Source organism: Xiphophorus couchianus, chromosome 16 (genome assembly GCF_001444195.1).
Source record: "Xiphophorus couchianus chromosome 16, X_couchianus-1.0, whole genome shotgun sequence".
Lineage (NCBI taxonomy): Eukaryota > Metazoa > Chordata > Actinopteri > Cyprinodontiformes > Poeciliidae > Xiphophorus > Xiphophorus couchianus.
Window position 1 is genome coordinate 15,703,198 of NC_040243.1, and position 19,489 is coordinate 15,722,686.

Consider the following 19,489-nt stretch of genomic DNA (forward strand, 5'->3'; position numbering starts at 1 on the left):
ACAGTGTAACCCATCCTTCATAATAATTTGCAAGTTTGCAGCAGTTGGAATATTTGATGTTAAGAGCAAAGGATTCACTGGAAAAAAAAAAAAGTAATAAAAAAGATTTGAAGTCAAACATGTTTTATCACAACTTTAACAACATTTGGTTTCACAAAAAAAATGGGTATTAACATGTTTACTGTATGTTTTGCACAAAATTATTCTTAGATAATGAGACTTTAATCTGCTCAGTTTGGACTATTTTGACCTCCTTGCAGAATTAACTGTTTTGTGACCACTTGTTTTTTTAAAATCCAAATAAGCTGCTGCTGGCCCAACGTTTTCTCTGACACCTGAAAATGACTGCAAACAGGTGTGCAATTACGCAACAGTACATCTTTGGAAAGCAAAAGTAGAGCCTCCTGCACAAGCAACAAGACTGCAGCAAGTGGTTTCTGATTGGTAAGTCAATAACAAAACCCTCAATGTCTTTTCCAGCAGCCATTGTAAAGCACATACCAGATGAAAAAAATGCCTGTAGCTCAGCTTGGGTTGCTAGGTGGCGGGCTGAGTTCTGCTGGGGTTGCTATGCCTGTTGATTTGTGACGTCACATCCCAGACGTTTTTGAAATGGGTACATTTCCAGATACCAAAGAAAACACTAACTTATTGCCAAAAAATGGCTGGGTGTTGCTTTATAAGTACTTGGGCTGTTTTTAGAAACAATAGGACAAAATCGTGCAAAATGTGAATTTTTCAAATAGGATTTTAATCCATATTAAAGAATATGGATTAAAAATGGGATGTTTTGTCAAAAGTAGCTTCCGTTTATTGTTAATTGCAATACTCGTTATGTTTATTCAAAATATTTATTTTATAATCAAACATTTTTAATGTATTCATGTACAGTAAATCACACGTCTATTAAGATCTGAGTGTGACAGAAGCAGGCTGTAAGGCGGTCATAGTCCCTTTAATTCATGCAGCTGAGCAGCAGCGGCAGTAGTCTCCCCTCTGCAGCGTCGTCCTGCCCCGCCGCTCCGTTTTTGGGACGGCTCGCTCGGCCCCCGTGGTCTCCCCATTGGCTCAGCTGTTGGAGCCGCTCCTTCGCTTCTTCTTCTTACGGTTGAGTCGACAGTTTGTTCCAGCTCACCAAAGTACCCCTTGAATTTCTCGAAACTGCCCGGTGGAAAGTTTCCCCAGTCAGCAAATCGCATGTGTTACCCAGATAAAGCCTGAAGCCAGATACAGAGGAGACTCGGGGAAGCCTTGCGAGAAGAAGAGCAGAGAAACCAACACCAGCAGCAGGACTCCTGGAAACTCTACTCCTCTGGGGGGCCGTGCTCTCTCTCTCACATGGTATGTCCACAACACAGCGTTGTTTTGCGTTCTCTCACTACAAACGCGACTTTAGTGTTCTACCTCTATCTGCCCCAGTTTTCCAAAGTAAAATGTCATCACTGCTCACTTAACTTACAGTTATCTAACTTTTCCATCAGTTAAGCAATAGGAGTTGCTTTAACTCTGTGGGTTACCTCCCTATAGATAATAGTTTCTGTGCAATTTTATGCAAACTGTCCAAGTGCTAAAAATGTTTTTCGGCATGTTTCAAAACGCAGCTGTCTGCAGCTGCAGCCAAGTCAAATACAGGAAGTCCTGTCTAAGTTTTATGTTGAAACAGAACCTATTTTGCGCTCTTTTTGTCTATCTATACACTGTCTATATACTGCGCTGTCTTCTCGGGGGTTTCTGGTTGATATAATCAAATTACTTACATAACGTCCTGCATATTTATTTGATTGTAAATACCCTGAAATTCAGGCTAACATCTGTTACTAAAACCTCATCTTTATTATTTTTAATCGGTCTTGTTACTTTTAGACATTTAAAAATAAAAATGTGAAGAAAATTAAATACACATTTTTATTATTTACAGTAATATGTGCAGCAGCTGAAGGTATCTTCAACGAGCAATAGCGTAAAATGTAGGTGGGCGTGTGCATTCATGATTGACAGTTATGTTATGTAATGTTCAGGGAAAGAGGATCTTATGTATATACAGTATACATACTGTTGGCTTAACACATGCAAAAACCTTTTCCAATGACTTGGTAAACAAAGTTTGTGCCTCATGCTTCACACCTCAGTCAACAATATATTGTTTACAATGTAGTTTTTATTCTGCACTTTTAAAATAGATAGATATCTCATGACTGATTTTGGCTTTTGACTTTTTTTGTGTGCTAAGATGACTTAATGCCTCGCTTTCGCTGACATTGCAGATTTGCTCGTTGATTTCACGGCGGCTGACTTGAAAGTAGGCTTAATGTATGCACTATGTTAGCTGATTTCCTGATAAGTGGGACTGCTTAGTTTGCTTTTGACCCAAGTCCTCAAATAGGCACAAGGGGGGAAAATCAATCGGCATGACTCTAATCATGACACGAAGAACTGTGTGTAGTATCTACAGCACCTGGCAGAAGTACTGTACATATGCTGCACAAACCCTTTCAACTTGTTATGTTAACTCCACAGTTGTAAAAGTATTTTATTTGTATTTCTAAATTAAAGATCAACACAAATAAACCGTTTTGGGGAATAAAAATATGGAAATGCCAGCTCAGAGAGCCTTCAGAAGTCCCTGGTTGCTAAATTGAGTACAAGGTTGTTAAATTGAGTACAAATGTGTGTGTAATTTAATCTCATTATAAACACAGATGTTCTGTGTCAAATCCCTGAGGGGATTTGTAAAAAAAACATTAGTGAACAAACAGCAGCCTGAAGACCAATGAGCATAGATAAGGGAGAAAGTTTTGGGAAAGTTTTAAGCAGTGTTAGGTCATGTTCCACCTTTTAAGACAGCAAGACATTATTGTCTAAATAAACAGGCTGGAGGTTCACTTTCCAGCAACACTAACATACAACAAGAGTTACAATCAAACAGTAGAGACATACCCACCAAAAGACAAGCTGTAATTGTAGTAAAATGTGGTTTTACGAAGCGTTGACTCAATAGAGCTGTATTCAAAGACACATTGTGCTTTTAAGATTTTGATTGGTTAACAAAATGAAAGACATGTACCATTTTACAACTGCGCTCCATGGGTTGCTCTATCGTTCCAATTATTTGCGAGAATAAATTGAAGTTTGAGGTCACAACATGACAAAACATGAAAAAGTTCAAAAGTTAGGAAGGGTTCTTCCAGGTATCAAGGGGTTTATAGAAGACCTTGATTTTTCCATGCTACAGCTATTTCTACCATGAAAAGACCAAAAAACCCTGAATATCTTAAGCTGACAAAAACCTTGAGGATCCACAAGTGGCACAACCCCCCAGCCCCAAGTTTATCCTTTAAATTAAAACGGTCACATGTTTTTGTGTAGGTTCCCCTGAGAGACTTTCTTCTTTGCAAAGTACATGTTTGTTTACTGTATAAATTTAGGGAAGTGTGGGTCATCAGGACAAAAATCTAATGTTCATAAAGCTGCTTTTCTTGTCATTGTCGTATTGATGCTTAAGAGAACCGTCCCAAAACAATCCAGTTTCTACTGATAGGAAGGTTTTTACAGCTTGAGTTCTGCAGGTTGGATTAGGCTCAGAGTTGTGGTCACCTGTTTTCTACCTACAGAAAGCTCCCACTTCACCAGAAACAGAAATATACCAGCGCTCTTTGTGGAAGCTTGTGTGACTCTGTGGGCGTGGGATTGGTGTGCAGGGGGAAACAGACCCTTGGGAAAAGTGTAATTTAGGGCTAGCCAAGTATAGAAAAGTGAAAAGAAATACGCTCTAGTTGTTTTACATTACAGTCAGAGTCGAGGACTGCAGGTTTAGAGGTTTGTTGAGTTCAAACTGGACGTTTCGTTTTGAAACTGAACCAGGTATCATCATCATTTACGTTAACTTAGATCAACACTTTATTAGATTTTTCGATTACCAGTCAGTCTGAATTATTTTTACTATCTGAATCACACATGTGTATTTTTGAACATCTATATGAAAACTTAAGAATGATAAAAACATGAGTACTGGTTCAAATTAAGGGGGCACCGACTGCAGTCTTCTGGCCGATCACCAATTACCGATCTTAACCTGCCGATTCCGATTTTGGTCGATACCAATTTTCTTTTGTCTAAAATTTTGCTCAATATAGCAAGAAAGTTGTTGAGTTGGCAACAATGGGGTCACTATTGTTAATGATAAATGTGCAGTTATAACTTGGTGGGCCGGTCTGTCAGTCAAACCTTTCTCACCGGAGAGCAAAAGAGGACAGTGGTTGATTCTCAGACCTTTGCCAAGCTAGATACGATCGGTGGATAAGATCAGCTTCACATGTAAAAATCAGCTGATCACCAATCTTCCAAAATTAAAGAAATCTGCACCGATAAATTGGTGCTCCCCTAGTTCAAGTAAAACCCTATCTCAGTTTTTGGTTTAGTGCATTATATGTTTTATTTTGCTCTAATTCTAATAAATGTTACTAACTATGGGAACTACAAGAGGTATACCTTGTAATTTGTACCTTAATTTTTAGGTCCCAGCATTATGAGTTTTAAGTTTTGATATTAATCAACCACAGCTTTTCTTACCCCGTTTTTCCCAGCTTCTCCTACTTCATGGCCTTCTTGTGCACCTCAGCACCACCCACAATCCCAACCAATGCAAAGCCAACACCTCCCAACAGACTCTCTCCTCCTGCTCCCACTCAGTGAATGGCTGCTCTTAGCCTACCGTCCCCTCCTCTCTACTCGTATATGAATATTTTTGTCACAGTCTCACTCTCCTCTGCCTGTGTGTATTTATTTCTGAACACACCTGCCCTATCTGGCTGTGTTTCTTCAACAGGCTTTCTGGGTCATGCGCCTCTTGTAATTTTCCATTCTGACTCGTTGATACCGACAAAAGGGGGCTTGTAAACCATCTGGCTCAGAAATCCCGAAGCCGACTTGAGTCGTGTTGATCCGTTTTGGAGCAGGCCGGCTCATCTGAGCTGACTGGAGCTGCGGACGTTCAGCAGGGAGATTCAGCCGCTCATAAGTGAGCTGCTGCATGTGATACTCTTTATATTCAATTTAAAGCTGACTTTGAGGTTTGAGCCTGTCTCTAGTTTAAATTCATCCATCTATCCATCCGTTTTCTAACACCCTTGTCCCTAGTGAGGTCGGGAGGGGTGCTGGTGCCTGTCTTCAGCTGACGTTCCGGCCGAGAGGCGGGGTACATCCTGGACAGGTCGCCAGTCTGTCGCAGTAGTTTAAATCTACTAAATTTAAATTAGTAGTCTTTTTTGCACCTTTTTTAAAGTTTTGACTAAATTTCATTGGTGTGGTTTGATAAAAATTATAGATGATGTTGTGTTTAAGCACAGTAGAGTAAAACAACTGTCTGAACTGTGTGTAGGGATAATTTCTAAACATGGCAATGTCTCTGTTCTTATCAGTTTAATGTCTGATACAGATGTTGCATATTAAATTGATTCATGGAAGAGGGAGATGGAACAGGGCTTATTACTCCATCCACTCCACGCATCAGCCTGGTATTGCAATACTTCCAGGATCGGTGCATCCTTCCTGTTCATGCATAATGATGTGCTAATGTTGGATGGTGGAGAAACAACGTACTGTTCCAGGAAAACTGTTTATCCACAGTGGCCATTCTAACTAGACTGAGCATTCATGGCAACCTATGTTGTGGTGAATCAGCAGTAGCAGGGGAAGGCTGGGAGCAGCTCATACATGAGAGTGATTTACAGCGCTAACGCCCTCCCCTTGATTGTCACTGGCTGTTTCTAACAGAGCAGTGAATTTGCTCAGATAACAGCAGAACCATCAGAGAAGGCAGAGGAGCTTGATTTTTGTCAGATTACCCGTCTATTTGGAGTAAAATAGATTAAACCACACTCAGAATCTTTTCAATAACTTTTGTCCCCAAAGTGAAACCAGGTTTTGATCAATGAGGAACAAAAAGGCTCTGGAAGAAACGGCAGGAATATCACACAATCAACTGAGTCAGCCTGCTCCGTACAAACTCATAACTTAATATTTGGCTTTCAAGCTTGACATTTAATTTTTTTTTTATTATTTGATCCTTATTTTACCATGAAGTCCCTTTAGATAAAATCTATTTTTCGAAGGAGACCTGGCAAAGAGGCACCTCGGTGTACAGTATATAAAACGATAATTAAAAGATAGGTGTTTATTATCAATCATGTGATACATGTTGTGTCAGAGAAAATCTGATAGAGTAAAATTAGATTTTTCAGTTCTTGTACATTAAGTTGATAAAACATAGAGACGTTTTATTGTACATAAACACCATGCAGTCATGCATATACGCCGCTAAAACGTTTGTAAAAGCAGCTCTAATTCAAAAGCATTTCAGTCTTGCATACTTCAAGGTTAAGATGTTTCTTCTCTCTGTGTTGTTTTTGCCGCTCTCCAGGAACTCAAAGTTTCAGAAAGTCCTCCTTTGTAGGTTCACTGACAAGCCCCCATATTGTTTTTGGAGGGTTCAAACTTTTTCCTGGCACACTTCCCAAGCAAGTCAAACATGAGCTGTATGTTTGGGGTCGAGGACTTTGACACCAACAGCCATCGACGTTATCTTGAGCTAAATTTACAAGGTTGATCAGGTTTGGACCAGTTGGCACATCTATTGATGATGTATTCCTTTACAGTGGATGGATCTGATTCATTTCTGAATAACTTTGGAGATCTTCACTAAGATAAGCCAAGATTTTTGGATGTCAACATTAACTGCAGGAGCATAGTTGACAGAAAATGAAATATCAGAGGTTAAAGGTGCCGGTTTGTCAGAACAGATTAATAAATGGCTCTTGATATGTAACACATGGTTTGAATGTTATGTTATTGAAAATGCAATGATGGTCATCTTTCATTTAGCTCATCCCAGTTTATCATAGTCTTTGATTGCTGTGGAAAATTCTCACAATTTTTTTAACAGCCCCACCTTTAATTGAGGAAAAAAACTGGCCTCATGAGGTGAGCTTGGGGTGCTTTAGTAGTGTGTTTTGTCGCAAAAATAATCTTACAAAAACGTTATAAAACTTTATGTCCGTAATGCAAGGACAGAAGATGCCTGCTGTATTTTAACCTGCTTTCCAGACATAAGGTTGAGCATGTAGACATTGTCTAATGGTTTTTATGGGGACTTGATGATCACAAGATGCCTCTTTTTCCTGGACCTTCACTCCAATTATTTTCCCTGTGCTTTGTTTCAATTCAAATTTGGATCCTTGTGCCGGTTTTGGTAGTTGTTGCTCTGATTGTAAATATATGACGGTTTAGACAAGAAGTATTTTTCTGTAACTACTTCTTGATTTGAGAAAATCAGCATTATTCTGTCCTACCTGGACAATTCCTTCACATGACTGGTTAGGGATGCCCTGGTGATTTTTTTAAAACGCTGGATGAATAAATGTTCTCAACTTAAAGGGTAGATTCTTCTTAATTTTCCAATGTGAGTTGATGCTACTGCAAGAAAAGACTAAGTTATTTCAAGACTTTTTAGACATCTTCGCCTGGAATCCCAGTACATGTGGAGGGTGTTGTATTTGACCAAACTGGACTGATTTATCACTCTGCTTCCTTTGGTTTTGATTAGATGGAGAAGCCCACTCTTGATTCCAGTGAGGAGAGAACCTGGCTGGGAGAGGGCCAGTCTGAGGTCCAGCTTGCAACCAGTCCTGACCCAACAAGGCCGAATGATGACGATCGACCGGCCTGGGATTCTAAAATCCAGTATGTGTTGGCTCAGGTCGGCTTCAGCGTGGGCTTGGGGAATGTCTGGAGGTTTCCATACCTTTGCCACCAAAATGGAGGAGGTAAAGGTCTTTCAATAAAGAAAATACTCTGGAGTTAAACATAGCAAACCTTTCAGGCATTTCAACATTAAATCTTGTTGTTAAATGAAAAGGAAACAGTCATTTCATCTTTCTTCTTTCAATTCTTCCAGGGGCCTTCATGCTTTTGTATGTTTTTCTTTTACTGATTGTGGGAGTCCCCCTGTTTTTTATGGAGCTGGCAGCTGGCCAAAGTATTCGACAGGGAAGCATTGGCGTATGGAAGCACATCTCCCCAAAACTGGTGGGGATCGGCTACTCCAGCTGTTTGGTGAGTGTTGCTCCTTTAGGTTGAGGCATGTAAAAGTCATGTGGAAGCTGGAAAATCCCGCTTACTGTACTTGCTGTTTGCGTGTGGTAGTTGAAGGATTATTGATCGGTGATAATAATATTCAAAGGGAAGGGCCGAGATTGGTCTGATTAAATAATCTGCAGATTCCTGTGTCTTCTGCTGATTAGCCTGTAGTGTTTCTTTTGTCCCACGGGTACTCAACTCTCTTTTGATCAGTTGAGGTAGTGTGTATATGCTTAGAGATGGTGGTGATTTCATTTCATGCTGTAACTTGAGAGCAGAGCAGATCGCTGTAGCTTTTTGCTGTCAGGCTGTTGTGTAACACTTTCCTATGCAGACAAGACAAGGCAACTTCACAGCCCAAAGAGAATACATAGTAGTATGTAAAATGTTACGATAGAAATTATTATTTTTTTTATATAACTCAATTATTTTCATTTTCTTTTTACCTCATTTTCAATCCAGTAAATTACATCTGCTATGTGTTTTGACACAGATGTGCGATTTTAATTGCTTCTCAATGACATTAAGGTTCCCCTATTTAATTTTTTTTCCTGCAATGTTGTATATATGGATTTGGAAACAAACAAGCATGTAGATGGAAGTGTCATGGTTTGGGATACTTTGTTGCAGCAGGACCTGGTCCACAATGTGTATCAAATATTGAGGAAAATACGAGGCTATCTGTTAAAATATGAGGCAGAGCTGGATTCTACAGGAGAACCATGACCCAAAACATACCAATAAATCCACCAAGGATAGACTGGGAGTCAAGGAATGGAAAGTTCTGGTCAAAATCAAAACCTGAATCTTAATCTCATTAAGATTTTATGGTTTGACCTCAGATGTTCAAGAAAACCATCAAACATGTCACAACGGAGCGTGAGGAATGGGTCTGCTTTGCTCAGACTGGTGTTGGAAACTGGTTGATGGCTACAACATGGTGTTTATTTTGACAGCACATTCTAATTTAAGTCACGGCGTTTTGACTAAAAATGTCTTTAACAATCACTTTTAGGCAGTTGGTTGATTTTATTTGACTACATTTTAGAATATGTTTGTAAATTCAATCAACTGATACATAAGACGATCAGGAAGGCTTTCTTAGGGATTTGTACATCTTTAAGAAAAATCTGCTCAACTGAAGTTGTACTTTTTTTAGGTTTTTAAACAACTTTGAGTTATTTTTGTGATAATTTTTTTTAAATAAAAAATTCTAATCCTAATTAATAAAAAAAAGGCTCCAATTAAAAAAGGTCTGTTCTAGCTAAACAATGAATGTATATGTAAAACTGCATTTTTCTGCAGGAACCGTTTTTTTTTTTTTTAAATGGATTTAAATGAAACTACTAATTCTTCACCATTGACCTTATCACCAAAGTCAATCCTTAGTTCAGTTCATAGACTCGTAAACACAGGGTGTAAAACTTTCCCACTTATCCGTCTATTTGTTCATGTCGCTGACCTTTTCTAACATTACTCCAGGAGTGTCTGGCTCCAGGGAGAACAGCCTTTAGAGACACATGACCCCCCACCAGCGCAGTGAGGACAGAACCTCACTGGAAAAATGTCCAGCAGTACAGCAGCTTAGTGAAGTGCATTTATTCTTTTTTGATTTGACTCATTGATCACTGGGTTTGTACATATCTCAGTCTAGTTTCTGTTCATTTGTTCATAGCCAAAATTAAAATAAAAGGTTGTTTTGCTGCCTTCACAACAGGAATGAGGATCTCTCACCTTTTTGTGACTAACATAATGACTTTGGTGCAATGCATGCCTTTAAAGTGTGGTAAATGGGTAAAACTAAAAGAAAAGAAAATGTCAAATTAGAAAAACTATCCATAGCAAATAAATTATTTTTTTAGTTAAGCTCTTGAAGTTTTAAGTTTGGAAATGTTCATTTACATGTGCAAACGCTGTTTTCTCTGATACTTTGATAGATTTAATTAAATAGATCATGTCTGTGGTTTTCTGCTGGGATGAAGGTGCAAAGACTTTGGTTCTTTGCTAAGTTGATTTGAAACATTGCTTTACCTCTTATATTGCACCTGAATGATTGCTACAGCACTTAAACACGCATAACGGAGCATTCCTATAAATGCATCTGATACCAAATATTGAGTTACTGAAACAGTCAAAGTCTAAAGAAGATTTTAAATTAACTTGTGTTTGAAAATAATGAAAAGCCCTTTTAGGACCACTTTATTCCTAGCAGTCTAGCATACTTTTCCCACAATGTATTAATCATGTTCAAGTTCACAGTTAAGCAGTCATAATTTAAGGCATTTTTCTTCTTCCTCAGGTTTGTTTTTATGTAGCTCTTTACTATAATGTCATCATTGCATGGAGTCTTTTCTACTTGGGAAATTCCTTCCAGTATCCTTTGCCGTGGGAACAGTGCCCGATTGAAGTAGGCACCAATGAAACAGGTATGAGCATAACAGAGACGTTTAATCAAACATGTCATGTAAGCACCTAAACTGTTGTCTGTCTTCAATGAACAGTAAAGGAATGTGCGAGTAGCTCTCCAACGCAGTATTTCTGGTTCAGGAAAGCGCTGAACATCACCAATTCGATAGAGGAATCTGGAGAGTTTAACCCCATCATGACGGGATGCTTACTGGCTGCTTGGGCGATCGTATCGCTAGCTATGATCAAGGGCATCAAATCCTCTGCAAGGGTGAGAGAATACCAACGTCAACAATCCTTACATCATCACTAAGTGTTTTAAGGAACTGTAAAACTTTCAGGGACATATTTTCATTGTGAGCACTAATGACCAGCTGGATAAATCTGGATGCTTTGAGAGAAAAGTAATATTCTTGGAAATAAATCTTTCTATGTTTCTTCTCACCTTAGGTGATGTACTTTTCCTCAGTTTTTCCCTATGTGGTGCTCTTCATTTTCCTCATCAGAGGGACGTTATTGGATGGAGCCATAGATGGAATCACATACATGTTTTATCCCAAAGTAAGCAGGCAAGATATGTTTAGTTCTAGAAAATCTGTATTAAGAAACCTAATAGGGTCATTTTTTTCAATGAGATCTTCTGTAATATTTCACAGCTTGAGATTTGGGGGAACGTACAGGTGTGGCGCCAGGCAGCTACTCAGGTGTTTTTCGCATTGGGTCTGGGCTATGGCTCAGTTATTGCATATTCCTCCTACAATCCAGTCCACAACAACTGCCACAGGGATGCCCTGATGGTCTCCAGCATCAACTTTATGACATCTGTGCTGGCCTCACTGGTGGTGTTCGTGGTGCTGGGTTTCCGGGCCAAAACCATCGCCCTACATTGCGTTGCTGAGTATGTATACCTAAGGGTAATGTTTCAATCTCACTTACACCATTTTATTGTCTTCTCATAAAAACCGCCTTCTTAATATTTGTTCCTTTATCTCAACCTCTTCTAGAAATCTTGGTGTGTTAAATCTTATGTCCTCTAATGGATCCAGCCAGCACTGGTGGCCTTGGTTCAACGTTACGGATCCGAACTCTGTGTCTTTACCTGAATACAGACAGTGGTACCATGAGCACGGCTCCACACTGGGTCAGTTCACTGACTGCAATTTGGAGGAGGAGATGAACAAGGTAACGCTCAGAATGAATAAACTCAACTCAGCATATTATAAACAAATAATAAATATACTGCTGTGAAAATTTGTCCATATTATTGACGGTGCTGATGAACTTCTGTGCGCTATTATCTGACCTCATGGCAAAGCAATCAGAAACAGAGAAAATGAACTGGATGGGAATATTTTACCTCTTTGGTCTATTTCTATGTCTACTTTGACAACATAGAAGTTTGAACAGTATAATAATAGATAGATAAATAATAAGAAAGAAAACTATCTCCAATCTCCATATACAGGTGAAACCAGATCCAGTTAACATTTTTCAGATGAAAATATTTTTATACAACTTCTAAAAGGTTTATAGACATTAAAAAAAGACAGAATCATGCCCAAACTTGGTGTCAACTGTTGTGTTATGTAGTTTAACCTTATTATATAAAGATATAACAAAATACAATTAGAGAAAAATGAAAGCAGGCAAAACACAAAAACCTTTCCAGTTTCCTTAAGCATTCTTAGAAGTATTAAAAAGTGATAATAAATTCATCTACTTACCAATTCAGTAAAAATAACATTTATTATATCATTAAATTTAGAAAAATACTTATGGATGAACAAATCAAAATTGGGAAATTAAAATTAAACTTATTTTAATTTAATGATTTTTTTAAATCATTAAATAAAAAAAAATACTTATGGCTGAACAAATCAAAATCAGGAAATAAAATTGCTGCATAAAGTGAGCCATGGCACACTTAACTTAGGTTTTGTCTTCTGAAATAATAAATGCTGTTATAACATGTATATTTAATGTCTTATATACCAGATTTTATAAAGAATTCACTTAAAATACTGTATGAAATACACTACTTATTAGGTAAATGTATGTATGTATCTTATCAGTCAGTGGTTCGTACAGTTTTCCTATCTTGGTTTGATGTAAATCAGATGTAATAATAGTAACACATAAATGTGCGTTGAAGTAAAGCAGTAAAGATAGAAAAAATTAGTGTTGAGAAATCATGGATGAGAAATAGGAGCTATAAGAACATGCTGCTTGCAGGAGGCTTGTGTTACTGATACAAATATTATACGATATGCTTTTATAGAAACAGAGGAGATCATGTTATCTCCCAGTGTTCATGTTGTGTAAAAAATCTATAAAGTAAAACAAAGAGGAGGAATATTCAGTATAATGTGTACAGTTTCAGTCTCTCTGCAGCCTCCTCTGTGTGTCTGCGCAGGGCGTTGAGGGGACGGGCCTGGCATTCATAGCGTTCACTGAAGTCATGGCCCTCTTCCCGGCCAGCCCCTTCTGGTCCACGCTGTTTTTCCTGATGCTCCTCAACCTGGGCCTGAGCACCATGTTCGGGACCATGCAGGGAATCCTCACGCCTCTCATGGACAACTTTAAACTCCTCGGCCGCCATCGGACCATCCTCACCGGTACTACAACACATCCTCAAATACTCAGTGTGCACAGTGAGCCAAGCAGGGATTACAATGAATTGTTGAACATTATTTAAAAATACAGGCCTTTCCAGCAAAATGTATGAGGTTCCAGTTGAACTTTTCCACATTTGATGTCATTACAACCACATACTTGTTTTGTATCTTATTGGACTTATACACTTTTGATTGTGAAGTAAAAATAAGATTATATTTTTTTGAGATGGAGAATACATTTTCAAATCTTGTGTCTTATTGGTGTCAGGTCTGTGAGTTTCTCTGTTTTAAACAGTGCTTAGTATGGTTACATTCAAAGTCTTCTGCTTCATTATTACCAGGTATGTTACTTTTCTGTGACATCATCATCATATATATTTGGGGCAATCGAGAGTAAAGGAGGTTAAAAACAAATGCACTCCAGACTTTTCAGATTTTTATATGTGACTGGTGTGAAAGCTACCACATATATATTGCATTTCTACCACTTTACATATATGCACTTTGTGTTGGTCTTTTAAATTTAATCTATGTAATAAAATACGTTGAGGTTTCTGGTTGTAATGTGACAAAATCTAAAACGGTTGAATGAATGTGTATTTTCAACAGCAGTACGTATAAAAATAAAATAACAGCAAGTTAAACAATATAAGTGAATAAGTATTGTATTAAATGTTTTTTGTTGTGCTTAGATAGTTGTCTTATTGTGTTTTTTTTCCTGTTTTTCAGTGTTCAGCTGTGCTTTGGGGTTCATAATTGGTTTATTGTTCACCCAGCGATCTGGCAATTATTTTGTGATGATGTTTGACGACTACTCTGCAACCCTACCACTTGTTATTGTTGTGATTTTCGAAACAATCAGTGTGGCATGGGTTTATGGCACAGATCGGTAAGAGACAGAAATTGGTTGCAAAAACACTTGACTAAAATCTTTGTCCTTCTTTTTTTATGATAATTTTGCCTTACTTGAACAAAAATGCCACCTTTGTGAAATGTTTTCTATCTCTGCAGTTTCCTGGATGATATTGAACTCATGCTCAAGTGGCGCCCTCCGGTGGTGTACAAATATCTCTGGAAATACGTGTGTCTGCTGGCAATGGCTGGTCTCCTGGCTGCCAGTTTACTGCGAATGGTTTTCAAGGGACCCACGTACACCGCCTGGAATCAGACCGCAGTAAGACTTGCCTTTTCAATCAGACATATTATAAAATATTTAAGGCTAAAGTTTGTTTGGTCTTTTTTAACAATTACAACCCAGAATGTCAGTCACGTTCTATTCAAAATGTAAAGAAATGAGAAACGTGTCAGTACTAAAGAGACGTTATTGAAGGCTTTCTCTGCACGCTCCTTTGAGTTTAGCTCATGGTGGGATCGTGACCTTTGACCTGACATATGTAAAAGTGAAACCCAGCTCAGTCCGATTTAGACCTGGGAACGGATGTTACCCCAGACCAGTTGTCTCATCGCTTCATGGAAAATGTCTTACAGCTACTTTACCTGAATATAAATGTATCGGAATTAAACAAAATACTGTTCATTTATTTTTAAAACAAACTTAATATATTGTCTAAATTCAGTACATACTGAGATATAGTTGATAGATTTTATTTCTGTTATATTTCTAATAGGAACACCGGATTCATAGAAAGTTACTTGAGACGTTAATCTGCTGAAAAGTATGTCTGACACATCTACAGTATTTTCAGTCAATACTGGGTTGGGTGTGTAGAAAATGGGGTGTAGAAAAGGTGTAATGGAAGCCCAGGTTGCTGTAATAGCGTCCTTCAGCTTGTCTGCACCGTTGAAACTCTCCTAAATCTCCCACACTTTTTTCTTCTGCTCCATTAATATTCTTGGATGCAGCCTCACGTAACTTTCCCTCCTATTGGAGCTTGTTCCTAACTTTCTGCTCAACAACTGTCAATTCGACTGTTCTTGCTGTTAATGTGTTGAGACTGTAACATAACATCTGTCTTGAAAGTCTGTTATCTAATTTTCTGAGAAACTGAATGTTGCGTTTATATTATTCATAAGGTAATATGAGAAATAACAGGAATACGAACTTCAAATATGTCACTCTTTCTGTTTTAAATATATAAGATGGAGGGAATCTACTTAATTAGTTATTAATAATTATTAATAATTCAAAATAATAATAATTATTATTAGTTATTAATAATTAATTATCATTAATAAATCAACTTCAATAAATAAATCTATCAATAAATCTTTTTTGAAAAATAAAAATTCACTGTTCAATAAATGTAGAGCTTCACAAACCATTTTTTTTTTACCTTAGTATTAACTCCAGTACAATCTTCTTCATCCTCTTCTGTGCTGTTTGACTTTCCAGGCCTCTGAGATGACACTGGAGTACCCAGGCTGGGCCCTGGCTTTGATCGTCTTGCTCATCGTGTTCGCCAACCTTCCTGTGCCCATCGGTTACATCCACTCCGTGCTGAAAAAGCGCTCCGCCCTCGACGTCCCCCCCCAGGAGGGCCCCGGCCCCGAGGTGCACCGCAAGCTGTACACCAAGTGCAACTCCACCGATCAGCTGGACTCCAACTCACATCCGGCCCCCTGTGAGGAAGACGGGGTTCGTCCCAGGACTTCCTTCCTGCCGGTGGGCAACGAGCAGTACCGGCTCCTTCCACAGCAGGAGGAGGAGGAAGGGGAAGAAGAAGAGGAGGAAGACACAGGAGTGTGAGGGGGATATTCAAGCTGATCAGATTTTGGACTGTGATGAGAAAAGGAGAGAGCAGTACAGACTAAAGTGAGAACAGTCTGTTACAGTATTTTTTTTTTTCGTCAGAAGAATTATTTGTTTTATATCTTTATTCAAAAATTTATGTCAATAAGTCAAAATCATTTTAAGTATTTAAAAATGAAATCCAACTCCTCCATGTGGTTCCCTACTCCACTTTCTGAACCACATTTAAACTGACTGAAGAGAAAGATGCAAATTCTTTTGACCATCTAAACTTCATGTGGGAGTCATAACTGAGCTGGTGGTCAATCAAGCCACCAATCGGCTATGAAGAATATGTTTTTAGATAAATAAGGCTTTAGTTTGCAAGAAAAACTATACTTTGAGAAACTGTGATGTGTATGATAGTGGTGTTGGTGTGTCTGTGTGAAACTGGACGGGGATTTAACCGTTTTGATTTTTGTAATCAGTGTTTTCAGACTAGAGGTTGAAAGAATGAAGCTGCACATTTTAACATCTTGGCAGGAAAAAGATCAAACTTTACTTTGATAGCTTGGGGTTTACTCACCTTTTGCTTCAGGGAGGATTCTGTCTCCGGAACAATACGAGGTTGACTGACTGGTTCTGTCCAGGTGACTGGACCGCTGAGTCACATCATCTGGGCATTTGACACCCAAACTGATGAGCAGCAAACAAACCACACATACACCCTATTTCAAAAGAGTAACTAGAGTCAGTTGTTTTAATTTGTTGTTGAAAATGAGTCGCAGATATGAAATAAAACTATTTTATTTAACAGGTTAAATAAAAATTTTTTAAAAAGTGACATTCTGGGTTAAGTAAATGAAAAACAAATTAATCAGAATTAATCAATGTTGATGAAAGAAATCAATTTCTTTCATCCTATCAGATTAAGAACTTTATGTTTTGTTGCACCTCTTTTGGCTTTTCTAACAACTTCAATTCTGTAAAGAATATATTTCACTAATGTGAAACATTATTTTAGCTCAGTCTCTTTGAGCCACTGTTTCACAACATTGACCCAAAATACCAAAATACACTTTATTGTATCAAAGTGTCTTCACAAAAATGTTATGCAAAAATGACAACAGGATGTTTTGCTTTTATTTAAAACAGGAAAACAAGAGTTATTCCTACTACTGCTAAAATAATACAAATTATTATTATTATTATTATTATTATTATTATTATTATTATTATTATTATTATTAATGCAAAGTATTCTAAATACTGTTGACTATTACAGTTGTGATTAGGTTTATGATATGTATTTATTGTTATTTTATTAAAATACACAGACTTATTAGAAATACCTTATTACCAGCCACTACCTTTATCTGTAGTGTTCAAGTATACCTGCTCATTCTCATTTGTTTACCTTTTTGTTTAATAGATCCACAAACAGCTGAATTTATTTTTCCTGTAGGCTATACAGCATGGTAGCAGCCTCCTTTCAGCCAGCTGATCAGTAGTGTGCAGCAGCTACTCTGCTCCAAACAGCCAGTGGAAATATTCCAGCTCTGTCTCTGGCATCTGGTTAACAAAGACATATAAATGTAGTGATCTGATGTCTCAGTGGTTGTGAAAGTAACTTTTTAAAACTTAAATATCTGTTGGTAGCGGTAGTTGCAATATTTTTGTCTAATTTTTGACAAATCACACAAAACACTTTTTTCAGTATTAGGCATTTTCTGCTGAAATGAAATCTGGACTTTTTGCTGGCTATATTAAGTCGACATGCCTTCCAGGAGAACGACTATAACGCTCTTAGCTCAGCAGAGAGATACGTTATCATCTGGGGAAATTATTTCATCATCAACAAACTGAAATAACCCAACATTGTTGCAGAACACTAACTGTGAGAAATGTGCTTGTTTGTTTTTTTTTTCTCGGTTTTTCTGTGTTTCTTTGGAATGTTGCAAAACAAGATTTATGACTCAGAACAAAACTTTTATCCAGGTATCCACAGCTTCTCTTTAATCCACCAGAACCTTCTGTCTTTCATTTCTTTGGTGGCTTTTCTGTTTTCAATGCATGTTGCTGGAGCTTTGACTTTTGTCTTATTGGTCAATCTGTAATTTTCTCTTATCCAGCCTTCCTAAATTGTTTGTCCAGCCAATTTATAGAAACAAAAAAAAACATTTTCCTTTCTATTGTTTCACCTGTTGTTATCTGCAGACTCATTTGCATAATTAGACATATTCATGCATTTGTTTCAGAAATACAAATTGCAGGGGAACGCCATCATTTTTCTTCAGTATTGAGTGATACCTTATTTTTTTCGTAGCCTTGTTCGGAAAATGAATGTAACATTAATAAACTAGTGATTTCATCTTTTTTACAAGGGATTGTTCTGCTGAGAAGTCTTTTATTGAAAAAAGATAACCAGCAGCAACAGTTTTCATCTCTGTTTTGTGTTTTTCCGTGAGATCAGGATGATTTGAGTGCATGTTTTCTGAATTGGTTTGCTTTTGAAATAAAAAAAAAAAATGTGACAGTAAGACAGCAACTTTATTTTACCTTTGGTTTTACCTGGGAAGATCACACAAGTTTATGCATGTACAGTGGTGTTGTGCTCAATAATGAAAGTGTTTCTGCACCACAATGTGTAGAAACAAATCAAATTCCCCCAGCGCCCTTGAATGTGAAAACAGATTAAAACAATTGACAAAACACATTTTTGTTCCAGCTAAGGCTCCTTTTTGAAAAGTCAACATCTACATCATCATTCCAAGAATTTGAGATTGTAATTCTTGCTTTCATTTATTCTACATAAATTCTTTGCACGCCATTTGTAACCTTTGAGTTTGTGCTTGCAGGCTGCTCACATTGCAGCTGGGTGTGTTCTTAAATACAAGAAACTTTTGTTTTAATAAAGACTTCCAGCCTACGCCGCTCACAAAAAGCCAGAGATGTATGACTGTCAGGTGAAATTTGTGAGAAATGAAAAAGTTCACGCCACGTTGATGTTATGCCGTGAAAGTGTTCCGTTTTAGTAGAAGCGTGCAAATATGATTTCCTCATCTCAAGCAGTGTAATGAAACAAAAGCCGGCGACAGTGGTGGATATTCCACAATGAAAGATGTCAATGTCTCAAAAATGGTTCATGTGCCCAATGAGCAGCGATGACAGCTTGACAACAACACCTCTTGCTGCTCATAAGTAAACTTATTCTGTACAAATGGTCAGTGTGATGGGCAGCATCAGGTCACTCAGGATCTGGGTACAGAGCTACGAGCGTCGTGGCGACTCAGTTCGTCCCATGTTTTATTCTGTGGGCTAGATTATAGCAAGTTGTGTAAAAAGAAAAACAAAAAAAACTAACATTGTACAGATGGACATGTGTATTCAAAACTGTAGAGAAAGTCAGATTACGTTCGCCTATAAAAGTCATATTTGTTTTCGGTTCCTTTGTAAGTCCAATACATCTCTAATAGACTGCTACTTAATTTGTTTAAACTGGTACATACTACTTACTGACTATTAGTTACTGAAAAAGCAACTTATTCAGTTTTATGAGCAGGTGAAGAAAAGCGGGGGGGGGGGGGGGTTTTAAAAAAAAACACATCTGCGTTTTTTAGCTCTCAGCACTCTGTGAGCAGCGATG

The 19,489-nt window shown here is 37.8% G+C and overlaps 1 protein-coding gene and 1 pseudogene across 2 annotated transcripts; both read left to right on the forward strand.

Annotated features, from left to right (window-relative positions):
• Nucleotides 1-921: 921 nt before the first annotated feature.
• Nucleotides 922-18,559, forward strand: slc6a16a (solute carrier family 6 member 16a). 2 transcript variants are annotated; one of them, XM_028042967.1, is made up of 12 exons: nucleotides 922-1,341; nucleotides 7,601-7,820; nucleotides 7,952-8,109; nucleotides 10,433-10,559; nucleotides 10,635-10,810; nucleotides 10,990-11,100; nucleotides 11,196-11,437; nucleotides 11,544-11,721; nucleotides 12,953-13,154; nucleotides 13,884-14,043; nucleotides 14,166-14,328; nucleotides 15,508-18,559. In XM_028042967.1, exons 1-12 carry the CDS (start codon nucleotides 1,339-1,341, stop codon nucleotides 15,859-15,861), a joined length of 2,094 nt encoding a protein of 697 aa, XP_027898768.1. In that variant the 5' UTR covers nucleotides 922-1,338; the 3' UTR covers nucleotides 15,862-18,559. The 2 variants fall into 2 exon arrangements, with proteins under 2 accessions (XP_027898768.1, XP_027898769.1); XM_028042968.1 differs by lacking the exon at nucleotides 922-1,341 and adding an exon at nucleotides 4,819-5,017.
• LOC114160574 (uncharacterized) lies at nucleotides 5,380-5,547 on the forward strand (annotated as a pseudogene).
• Nucleotides 18,560-19,489: the final 930 nt, after the last annotated feature.